This window comes from Equus caballus, chromosome 17 (genome assembly GCF_041296265.1).
Source record: "Equus caballus isolate H_3958 breed thoroughbred chromosome 17, TB-T2T, whole genome shotgun sequence".
Taxonomy (NCBI): Eukaryota; Metazoa; Chordata; class Mammalia; order Perissodactyla; family Equidae; genus Equus; species Equus caballus.
Window position 1 is genome coordinate 91,655,734 of NC_091700.1, and position 12,573 is coordinate 91,668,306.

Consider the following 12,573-nt stretch of genomic DNA (forward strand, 5'->3'; position numbering starts at 1 on the left):
CTTCACCTTTGCCACTAATCAGAAATAGATATAGGAATCCCCTGAGGAGTCTTTTCTGAATACGTTACTTTGCCACCTATTGCCTCATCCCCCAATGACTGCCAGTATTTCAGTATTTTCTTTCAGTCCTTTTGTAGTTTATTTTCCTACATATATTCAATTTTGTATCCAGCATTTGCCCCGCGTTTAATCTCACCTCATAACTCCTTCCCTACAGTACATCCGCACTAGGGCGTATCACTTGGAGTGGCTGTACGTTCCATGTTCTGCCAATGGTGGATGTGCTGAAATTTACTTAACCATACATTTGGACAATACTTTGGTGGTGTAGATACTTTGGGTATGGAAGCTAAACGTTTTAGTTTGAGAATGTTTTCTGCGTGATTCTGATGCACTCCTCCTTATTTATAGCCACTGTTTTTAGTTCTACTCCTTGGAACCCATGTTTTAGTTTAGTTTTTTATATAAGCCATATTTGAAAATATTTTCACAGTTATGATAATATATTTCTTGAAAAGTAGGACAATTTTATATGTTCAAAGGAATTTGATCTCTTTCAGGAGAATTTGTGAAGTAATTAGTGAAGCAGTGTGGAAGCACAATATAATTTATGTTTCAAGTGCCGGAAATAACGGTCCATGCCTGTCTACAGTCGGTTGTCCAGGTGGAACTACGTCAAGTGTAATAGGTTAGTTTTCCTGTTTTAGAAGTAGACTTGTTTAAAACAAGCAAACAGAAAAACTCAGTTAATCCAGTGTTAATTGTATCTGCTATATGCAAGGTACCGTGAACCCTTAAGTATACCCTCAGGAAACCGAAATCTAGTAGAGACCAGCTAATGTAGAGTTTACTCTAGTTTAAAGTAGGTGGGAGTCAGTGGTTTAATGAAAGTACAGCCGCAGTGCTGTGGGATTACAAAAGCGCAGTTACTTCTGATTTGAGAGTTTAAAGAAGGCTTTCTGGAAGGAGTGTGAGATGAGGATTTCAGTAGGTAGAAATGAGCAAGGGAAAGGCTTTCCAGACTGACTGAACAGCATAAATAAGGAGGCTTGCCTCACTCTCTATTTATAGCATAGACTATTTATAGTGGGTTTCCACCTTTAACTTCCCTTGGGACCTGCAGAAAGACTCAGGTGTAGCGGAAGATCCCTTCTTCGTGATGAGAAAGCAGTTAAAACACATTTGTTCCGTGAATGTGGCTTTTCTTATACTATTTGTTCTTTAGGCTATGATGCAATCAATAAGAATTATGGGAAATCAAAATTAGATGCAGTCGTAGGATGAAAATAATAAAATTAGCTTAATTATAGTATGTAGCTGCCAGCTTGTGCAAAAAAGCCCATAAAACCCATACCGTTTTTTTAATATGAGGCATGAATGAGGAGGATGAATTGAGAGAACAAGTATATAGTAAATGATGCTTAATGTAGTTTATTTATTTTGTTTATTAAGATTATGATAGTTTACAACCTTGTGAAATTTCTGTTGTACATTATTGTTAGTCATGTTGTGGGTACACCACTTCAGCCTTTGTGCCCTCCCCCCACTCCCCCTTTCCCCTGGTAACCACTGATCAGTTCTCTTTGTCTATGTGTTAACTTCCACCTATGAGTGGAGTCATACAGAGTTCGTCTTTCTCTGTCTGGCTTATTTCACTTAACATAATACCCTCAAGGTCCATCCATGTTGTTGTGAATGGGACGATTTTCTCCTTTTTTATGGCTGAGTAGTAGTCCTTTGTATATATATACACCATATCTTCTTTATCCAATTAGCAGTTGCTGGGCACTTAGTTTGGTTCCACATCTTGACTATTGTAAATAATGCTGCGATGAACATAGGGGTGCATGGGACTTTGGGAATTGCTGATTTCAGGTTCTTAGGATAGATACCCAATAGTGGGGTGGCTGGGTCATAAGGTATTTCTATGTTTAACTTTTTGAGAAATCTCCATACTGTTTTCCATAGTGGCTGCACCAGTTTGCATTCCCACCAACAGTGTATGAGGGTTCCTTTTTCTCCACAGCCTCTCCAACATTTGTCACTCTTGGTTTTGGATATTTTTGCCATTCTAACAGGTGTAAGGTGATATCTTAGTGTAGTTTTGATTTGCATTTCCCTGAAGATTAGTGGTGATGAGCATCTTTTCATGTGTCTATTGGCCATCCGTATATCTTCTTTGGAGAAATGTCTGTTCATGTCCCCTGCCCGTTTTTTGATTGGGTTGTTTGATTTTTTTTGTTGTTGAGCTGTGTGAGTTCTTTATGTATTATGGAGATTAACCCTTTGTCGGATAAATAACTTGTAAATATTTTTTCCCAATTACTGGGCTGTTTTTTTGTTTCAATCCTGTTTTCCCTTGCCTTGAAGAAGCTCTTTAGTCTGATGAAGTCCCATTTGTTTATTCTTTCTATTGTTTCCCTCATCTGAGGAATTACTAACATAGTTTATTTTTAAGTGAGATCAGTATAAGGTTATACCTCCTCACATTTGTGATTGGATGCAGGACTATAGAAACTGTTTGGTCCCAAGCAGTATTTCTGATGTATGTATCAATAACTGCATAGATATATAGAGGGTACAGATGTTATTACAGGTTTACAGATATGGATGTTATAGATATATAATAACATTTGAGTGTGAAAGTTTAGAAACTAGTCCTTTTATAATTTTTTGTTTCAAAATAACAGTGATGTTAGATTTATAGGACATGCTTTTATTCATAGCTTCTAAATTTTAGTCAAGTATAGCTTACTGTATGTAATTTAAAACCTCTTGCTTAAGTAATTGTGTTAAATCATGGGTTCAGTGCCTACCCGTGATATATCCGTTGTGTATTCCAGTTCTTTAGATATTTTAGGTACACAAATTAAAATGAAACAGAAAATAGATCTGAAAGGTACCTAAGGATCAAAAAGTACGCTGCTCTGCTGCAATCTTAGTATTTGGTCATTTTCTTATCCCCAGATTGATTGAAATTTTAAACTAAATTTTGCAAAATTATTTCAGTTTTGTAGCAGCATTGTTTACCTAAATCCCTTTAATTCACACGTTTTACCCAGTTTTCTACTCTGAATATGTGTATGTTATAAAGAAGAATTAGGAGCTCGTGGACCTGGATCCTCGTGGACCTGGATCCTAAGTCTCGTCTCTGCCAGTCACGTGTGTGTTTAGTACTTTTTTCCAGCCTCTCTTGGCCATGTTTCCAAATTTCTAAAGTGCAGGAACTGAGTTTGATCTCTTTATTCTGTGTTTCAGAGTCTCTCTAATTAATCTGCATTTGCATATTTTTCTAGAAGATTGTGGCATGTTATGTCTTTGTTATTTGCTCATTATTACAGCCAAATATTTTTAAGGCGTGGGATACTGCCAACTTTCTGGGTAGAATTTTGGATATAATGGTCATTTAAAAATGAAGACAGTCAACTAAGTCCTTTATTTTTCTAAATTTGAAGTTATATTTTGTAGTTTAAAATACATTCCTCCTCTGTTTCTTTTACACATACAAGCACTTTTAGGCACATTATTATGTTTAATCCATATAATAATCCTGGTAGATTTTTTTATATCCAAAAGCAAGGTATGTAGTATAATGTCTGGGACACTGTAAACTTTCCTTGGTTATTAAGTTTTCTTATCTTTCCATTTTATGAGGGAGAACTGTGGTACAGGAAAATCAAGCAGTTCACTCAAGGTCACATAGCCCAGTGAATAGTGGATTAGAATTAGGATCCATTTTTGTGTCCTTTTGTTAATAATGAAATCCATCCCACAGGTGTTGGTGCCTATGTTTCTCCTGATATGATGGTTGCTGAGTATTCTCTGAGAGAGAAATTACCTGCAAATCAATACACGTGGTCTTCTAGAGGCCCCAGGTAGGTTGAGAGTAGTACATGGGACTATTAGAAACATTTGGTTAAATTTTACATGGTGGCAAAAGGCAGAGTTTCAGTAATTTTACTAGTTCTTTCTATTAATTTTTGCTTGTTCGGCATTTTCATTTTAACAGTCTCATGTCAGGGAAACAGATAATTAAGTAAAATACAGTTATGACATAACTATTCTGAGTGTTTATTCCTATGTCTGTGCCCATAATCTTTCACTGATAAGGATCTAAATAAAAAGTAAGGACTTGATTATCTTTAGAAAGTAGTGAAAGCCATTTGAAATAATTTTGATATTTGAAGTTTGGTGAAACTAAAGCCCTAAGAATAAGCTTTTGTAAAGCTTCCCAGTTATAGGCCTACATACCTGTGTTCACATTTTTGAAGCTATAACCTACTTCGAACAGTTTTTGGGAACAGTCCGTAGTAGGCAAGTTCTATTTGATAAATGAAGTTCATTTATTTTGGTTCCCTGAAATCCTCTGAACTATATTTATCTGATTCCAGGAACTGCTTATCTTTCTCAAGATAGAGAAAGAGGTATATTAAATCCTATTTTATATAATCCCTCATTATGCGTCAATGGGTACAGACACCTTCTGGAAAATAAAGCCTATTTTAATTCATCCCTTTACCTCTTTGGAGTTATTTTTTAAAGAGAGCAGACTCTGAATTCAGTTCAGCAAATACATTACTGCCTGCAGCAGGTCATGATCTGAGTTCACAATGGGCTTAGAGAGGTGGGAGCCATCATTTCCGTTTGAATGGAACCCTTCAAGAAGGAGATGGTGTTGGAGTTGGCCTTGAAGGATGGATAGGATTTTGAGAGATGGAAGAAAGAAGTTCTATATGGCAAGAATATCATAAACTAAAGATGAACAGGTTTTGGTGTAAGGTTTTTGGGGGAAATAACTAGTAGTTGGGTTTTTCTGAAGCATAAAATAGATAAAAGGAAATATTGGAAGATAAGATTAGAGAACTTGATTGGGATCAGATCAAATCTGGTAATGCTAAATTTAACCTTGTGAGTTACGGGTATCTGTCTAGCCTTCTCTAGGTAATTTCTTCTTTAAAAAATAAACTTATTTCGATAGTTTATTCTTACTGTTTGCCACTGAAAACAATTAGGCTATGGATCTCCATGTAGATCAGCAAGCTTTGCCTGTATCATCACCACAGACTGCCCTCAACAGCCCAACTAACTGGCCTAAAACTCCACATCACTGAATAAGAGTGGCCAGGGGTGAGAGTCAAAGTGGGCAAAGGCTTTGTGTTTTATATTCAGTTAATGAAAGTATTATTAAACTTGTTAATTCTCGTCTAAGATTGATTTTGAAATGTTTTGTCTTATAGTCAGGATAAAAACAAAATACTGGGGAATGTTTAAGCCAGCCTTTCTCAGTCTTATTTGCATGTAGAACATTTAAAGAACTGTTTTAAGAAAACAAGGAGTTCCTGAATTATGAGGGAAGCTTGGATTAAAGCAGATACTGGTTCACAAGCCAGTCACTCTAAGAGTTGAGAGAATTTATTTCATGTTTACTATACTATAAATGGACTGTTATTGGAAATACATGGTTTGATTATTAGATTTAATTATTAGAAAGGGTAGGAAATATAAAACATTGGTTAATGATCACTGAACGGAGTATGTTGTGTAGCACCATTTGAAAAATCCTTTTTGTCAGGAAAGACTGCCAGACATAGAGAATTTACTTGACTTCCTGGTGTTTGCAGATATGGCATATTTCTTAAAGACAGATTACCAAATAATGTCTATGTAACATTTCAAATTTTTGTTACATACTGTCTTTTAGGTGAAAAATATTACTGACCTTTTTTTATTTTAAGGTAACTTTTTTTTTTAGTTCATCTGATCAAACCTCAAAATTATGAGATAGTTTCTGTTATTATCCTTTTTTTTAATTGAAGTATCATTGGTTTTTAGCATTATCTAAATGTCAGATGTACATCATTATATTTCAGCTTCTGTATAGACTTCATTGTGTTCACCACTGAAAGTCTAGTTGCCCTCTGGCACCATTCAAATGTGTCCCTTTACCCCTTTACTCACTTCCCCTCTGATAAGCACCAATCTGTCCTCTGTGTCTGTGTGTTTGTTGTTGTTAAGGAAAATTTCATGTAATGTTTATATAAGGTTTTTTATAAGGAATTTGTAAGGTTTAAATAAGAAAAATTTTATTTTTTTATTTTAATAAAAGTTATTTACATTTCATGGAACCCATTTTCGGAACACAGATTAAATAGTTTCTCATAAGCCACTTTAACAGACTATCTGGAAAATTAATAGAGAGCAATAGAAAGTAGTCAGAATTCGTGACTCTTGTAGTTTTTTTTTAAATTATAAGATACCAAATTCTCATTGTGAACATTGATAGGCAGTATAATTGGTGCAAAGAATACATTCAGATGACATTTGAACACTCTTTTAGTCATTCTCGTGTGCATAAACGGGAGAACACACTGTTCAGATATTTTTGTAACCTACTTTTGTCACTCGATGATACAGTATGAACATCTTTACAAGTCAACAGGTATTTACCTAATAGTTGTTTTAAGATATTCACTAAAGCGGGTGCCACCAGCCCATTTCAGGAGGAAGCTACTATTTGTATTGCATTGAGCTTCCTGTATAAAATTGTGGAACCAAATTACCCTAGTATTCCTTGCCAGGAATAAAAATAGTTCACTCATTGCGGGGAAGAATGGTAGAAGGGACCCAGCCTATCTGGGGAGTTTATGGCCACTCTTCCGGGGAGGAGGAAGTGGTGCGCCATTGTGTTACTCCTGTAGTTGGGGCAGAGGGCAGTGTGTGTGTTTGGTGATGATGTGATGGTGAACTCTACGGGCTTTGACTCATTAGGTCCTGCCTTGCCAAAGCCCACAGCAAGGCAGTTCTGTGGGCTTGAGCCGTCCAGTACGGCAGCCACTAGTCACATGAGGTTAGTCTGAACTGAGATGTGCTGTAAGTGAAATGTACACTGGGTTTTCAAGACTTACCACAAAAAAGAATATAAGTTAACTCATTTTTTTTCTTATTAATTACATATTGATATTATATTTTGGATATGTTGGATTAAATAAAATAATATTAAAATTAATTTCACCAGTTTCTTGTTAACTGTTTTTTTAATGCGACTTTTAGAGAATTTAAAATGACATATGTCCCACATACTTCTATTGGACAGTGCTATATTAGACTTTAGACAAAGGCAAAGCTTCTGTTATTACAAGAGAAAAGTACGTTCATCAAGGATTCTGAGCAGTGATGTTCATTTGTTTTCTCTCTATACATATACCTGATATCTTTCACATGTAAGCCCAGACACACACACACGTACACATTTTGTCCACTTGAAGGAAAAAAATTGCTGCATGATGGAGAAATAGCTGTGTTGTGTATTATTTCCCCGTTGATTCCAATGACTGCAAATAGTCCATGGTCTTGTACTGTAATTTATTTGACTAGTGGCCCTTTTCATGAATGCCCATGTGTATCCAATTTTCACCATCATAAGCAAACTTTAATGGCTTTTTGTTCAGTGCTGATGGAGCCCTTGGAGTGAGTATCAGTGCACCAGGAGGAGCCATTGCTTCTGTTCCTAACTGGACATTGAGAGGAACTCAGCTAATGAACGGGACGTCTATGTCTTCTCCCAATGCGTGTGGGGGCATCGCCCTGATACTTTCAGGTAAAGACGTGGCTTAGTGCTCTCCATGGTTTAACTTTACTACCACTTCTACATTTCCAGGAAGGTGATGGTAAGTTTTTGGGTTATTCTACATGTATTTCAATTACAGTTTAATTACTTTGCTTAATGAGATAGGAGTGGCGTTATAAAATGGATTTTAAATGTATCATTTTATAGTTCACTTTAGTCCTGGTTCTAAAATCTATGATGTATTTATAAACTTGGGTAAGTAAGAGTTAAGTATCCAGACAATTTTATGTTCATAGCATAAAATAGTCAGATAGTAGCCATAAAAAATAATAGAATGAATTTTTCTTACCTTAGTGCAGACAGATATTTTTGTTTTCCGGAGCTCTCATGGTGGTAAAATGTGGTAGAATTGGTGATGTCCTGGCTCAGAGTAAAGTGTGAGGAGGAGAATATTTATGTGATGATAATGATTTGAATGTGTATTCATTCAGTCAGCACATGTATTTATTGACTATTAATGACTATCTTGCATTATTTTAGCTCTGGGGCTAAATTGGTGAATAAAACATCAAAAATACTTGCCCATGTGGAGTTTATATTACCCTTGAGTGAGACAGACTATGAACAAACTAAAATAGTTTCTATTATATTAGAAGGTAGTCAGTATTGCTGTGGAGCACAATGAAGTGCAGAGGGAGGGAGGACTTGCTAGGGTGGTGTGCAGGAGGCTTACAGTGTTAAATAGGGTGGCATTGGTGCTGGCTAGGACTCAGAGTTAGGGCAACCAGGCTGTCGTGAAGATGCCACCTCAGAAGTGTCCCTATAATCAATCCCGGACTCTCCACCCTCATTTCTAGTGCTTTTCAAGTTCACAAGATACTTCAAGGTTGCTCATGCCTGCCGTCTTTTGGCCTTGCAAACTCCTGTGCATTCTGTAAGAGCTGACTCGTGTGTCTGTCCCTCTGATAGAGCTTCCCCTTCTTTTGGATTCTCACAGACAAAATTGGTCACTTTCTTGATTCGCTCTTAGAACATTATATTTCCCTGTTTGTTTTGCTTCTTTCTTAGAATATCGTAGGTGATTACATGTTTGATGAGCTCTGGCGAGGACAGGAATGCTATATTACTCATTTTTTATCTCTAACAATAGTCATTAATGTGAGATTTACGGATTGGCGCCTCTACATCCTTCCCATAGAACAGTCCTTCCCAGCCTGTCTGCTCCCTAGCGTCACCCAGGAAAGCGTTTAATCAGTATCAGTGCCTGGGACCCAGTCTCAGATGCTCATTTAATTGGTCTGTAGTGAGGCCTCAGCATCATTTTTGCTTAAGTTCCTCTGGTGGTTATAACATGCAGCTGGGTTGAAAACCACTGCCAGTGACCATATTGTTTGACCAGCAGTATTTGAAAGAAAATGTCACTCGAATGCCTTTAGGTATCTGCCTCCTGCGTGCATATTACCTCTGCATAGCCTGTGTTTGTGCCCTTGCTTAGTGGGCACGCAGTGGTTTTTGTTGAATGAAGTCTTTGTGTGATGCAAGCAGTTTGAGTCATATTGTTCTGTTTAAAAAAAAAAAATTTTTAAAGACTTAAAAATGAGTGTTGAAACACAAGACATTAAAACCAGAGAATGTACATGTTATTGCTCCTGGTGAGGGGAAAAGGTTTCAAGTAGTAAGCTTCTCTAATAGTACTTTCTTGTTTTCGTTTTTTGACTTTAGGTCTGAAAACTAATGATGTTAACTACACAGTTCATTCAGTCAGAAGAGCTCTAGAAAACACCGCGGTGAAGGCTGATAATATAGAAGTATTTGCCCAAGGACATGGTATTATTCAGGTATGGTTGTTTATATGAAAATGGGTTGTAAATCATTAAGATAATATCTTAGCTATTACTGGATAAAATTTCTAGTTATAGTGATGATTGAGTATATCTAATTCTAGATTATTTGGCCATAGTTGTCTCTGAACTATAAGCAGAGGATATGAAAAATTCTGTAGTTAAGACAAATTTGTTGGAGTAAGATAGAGAAATATAATAAATGTAGGACGTGCAGAGGATGGAAATTTAAAGCAAAAAGGTAGAGGGCAAAAACTGGTACATCATAATGGCGTATGGAAGAGTTCCTAACTTTGGTCACTTGGGAATAAGAGGGTAATAGAGAGTGGAGTGGAAGGTGAGTCCAGGGGTCAGACTGGTATTTTGTCTAAAAAGCTAGAATTGTCCTTTTGATTGGGGTTACCATGTAGTTTAGAGAAGTGAATGTGGAAACTGAGTTTTTGCTTGCACTTTGCCGTAATTGAAATCGGATTGGTAATTTGCAACACGACATTCTCTTGACCCAACCATTTGTATCTTACTGTTGTATTCTTTTAATTAGGTTGATAAAGCCTATGACTACCTCGTTCAGAATACATCATTTGCTAATAAGTTAGGTTTCACTGTTACTGTTGGAAATAACCGTGGCATCTACCTCCGAGATCCTGTTCAGGTGGCTGCACCTTCAGATCATGGTGTTGGCATTGAACCTGTATTTCCAGAAAATACGGGTAAGTAATAAATGGACAGTAAGCTCAAGTGCTCACATGTATGGTTCAAATGAATAGTATCATAATAGAGAAACACTGTTTGGGCTAATGTTCTAAAGAGAAAACATGAATTGACCATATTTCAAATCTTAGAAGATTTTAGGGGAAATCTGATGGTAATTAGGATCCCAATACAGTGGTAGTTCAGTTAGTATTGTGTCTATTGAGAAAAACAGTAAAATGGGCATTCAGTGACCCACAGTTTTATTAAATTGTGGATAATAGAACATCAAATTCCTGTTCTTTCCCACTTTTACTACTTGGATGTAACACTAAGCTTTGGGTTGGCAAGTGGGAAGTAGAAGCAGCCAAAGAGAGCCACAGCTCAGTGAGGTGTGAACAAAATAATCATCAGTGTCTACTTGGCAGTCATTTCCATAAAATGCTGTTATGAAAAATATCCACTGAAACTCCTTATTTTAAGGTTGTAGCAGTGTTGGATGTCAATGGATCACAAGCATACTAAAACTTAAGGAAACTTCTGTGACTGTTTTATGTAAGCTGTATTTTGGATGCCTATGCTTTGTGCATTTTACAACCAACCAAACTCATTTGCTAAATTTTCTTCAGAGAAGATAAAACTTTTTAAAATGGAAGAAAAGGAAAAAGTACTAATCTTTAATTTGTGGTCTTTTTTAATTCCAGAAAACTCTGAAAAAATATCCCTTCAGCTTCATTTAGCTTTAACTTCAAATTCGTCTTGGGTTCAGTGTCCCAGCCATTTGGAGCTCATGAATCAGTGTAGACACATAAACATACGTGTGGATCCCAGGGGCTTAAGAGAAGGCTTGCATTACACAGAGGTATTGGTGCACCTTTATCTCTACTTCTTTACTCTTTAAAATCTTTGAGTACTTTTTGTGGCAGTCCATTTCCCCATTAGTCTGAATTAGTCGAGGGTTGTCATCCATGTACTTGTTTAGGCTATTTGCCATTAATTACGTGACCTGACATCAGAAAATTAATGTCAGCTTGTGCTTAGGTCCTTTAAATTTTACTATTAATTTCTTCTGTGAATATATTACACCTTTTTTTCTTTTTCTTCTCTCTCTTTTAAAAGTTTATTTACAGATACTGAAACTTAATATTCTTTTTCCAAGGTCTGTGGCTATGATATAGCATCACCTAATGCAGGTCCTCTGTTCAGAGTTCCAATTACTGCAGTTATAGCAGCAAAGTAAGTAACAAGTTACCAACAGCTTACTGTCAACCGTAATTTTTTAATGGCTATTTATGAAAATAGTGCAAACTTTCGAAGGATTAATAGGCCAGAACTAGATAATGGGATTTAGTTCTGCTCCTTCCTTTGAAGTTCAAGGTGGCACGTAGAGTCATGGTATTCCTTGTTCACTGTGAGAATAAGTGATGGCATCTGTCGTCTGCCCTACCCCTGCACCACACTGCTTTCCGCCAGCGTGGCAATGCCCCCCTACTTGCCTGACTCAGAGAACATTTTAGCCTTCATCTTGCCTGATCCCTCTGCAGTATTTGACGTGGCTTGGTCCCCTTCCACCCGCACCCCATTTTCCTTGCTTGTCTCTGGGATTACTGTTTTCTTCTGCTACTTCCACTTTTCCAGTCACCTACTATTTCCAGACTCTTCTCATTCCATCTTGTCTTCCACCCTGGAACCAAGGAACTCAGATTGGATCGTATTGTTTCCTGTATAAAATATATTGGTGGCACACTCAGGGATCATGCTCCTTAAGTGGCAAATAATGATCTTTCACAAGCTGCTGTTTCCTGTCGTTCCATCCACCCAGTTGCACATGGCTGTGAGCTCACTGCTGGTGACCCTGCAGGTTTCCTCAGGACGCCATGCATTTGCACAGCTGCTTCCTTTGCTTCAGTTCCCTGTCTCCTAACGTAATGACCAGACACGTTTCTAGTCATCCCCGAGTGAAGGGAGGCCCTTCTTGCTGCCTTGTGGCATTTTTTACATGCCTGCGGTACAGACTTTAGGCAGTATGTTGTCATTTCTAATTTAATTTACCCCATTTGACTGAGCCCACTGAAGACACAGGGACTGTATCTCACGCATTCCTATTGGAGCCCATTATACAGAATATACAAAAGAAAACAAATTGTTAGTAGGTGAAGGACAAAATTGGAATTATAAGAATACTGCAAATAATAAAAAGTTCTGAAATAGCAGTTTCTATTGAGTTAGTTACACTGGTAAGTATTAACTATGCAACAGGTCTCAACCCATAACAAACATAGGATGAAACTGAGGAGGTAAAAAGTGACATACACATGGAAGCATTGCAGAACAGTTAAATTCTCAGCCATATATTCCCTACAAGTCCAGGAGGAATTTAGACAAGGGATATGTAAGATTCAGGAACCACTGAGACACCCTCTCCTTCGGGAAGCTCTCCCTGGTCCCTTTGCATGAACCAGGTCCTCTTCAATC

The 12,573-nt window shown here is 37.2% G+C and overlaps 1 protein-coding gene across 7 annotated transcripts in view; it reads left to right on the forward strand.

Moving 5' to 3' along the window:
• The window catches only part of TPP2 (tripeptidyl peptidase 2), a 75,762-nt gene that overhangs the window by 33,304 nt on the left and 29,885 nt on the right, over positions 1-12,573 (forward strand). For all 7 annotated transcript variants that reach the window (XR_011428080.1, XR_011428079.1, XR_002801098.2 and 4 more), the window contains exons 9-15: positions 561-688; positions 3,776-3,875; positions 7,449-7,597; positions 9,290-9,405; positions 9,950-10,118; positions 10,803-10,960; positions 11,258-11,334. Coding sequence is in view for 2 of the 7 variants with exons in the window: in XM_023621801.2 (XP_023477569.2) it covers positions 561-688; positions 3,776-3,875; positions 7,449-7,597; positions 9,290-9,405; positions 9,950-10,118; positions 10,803-10,960; positions 11,258-11,334 (897 nt within the window). In the remaining 5 variants the exon portion in view is untranslated. The remainder of the gene's footprint in view (positions 1-560; positions 689-3,775; positions 3,876-7,448; positions 7,598-9,289; positions 9,406-9,949; positions 10,119-10,802; positions 10,961-11,257; positions 11,335-12,573) is intronic.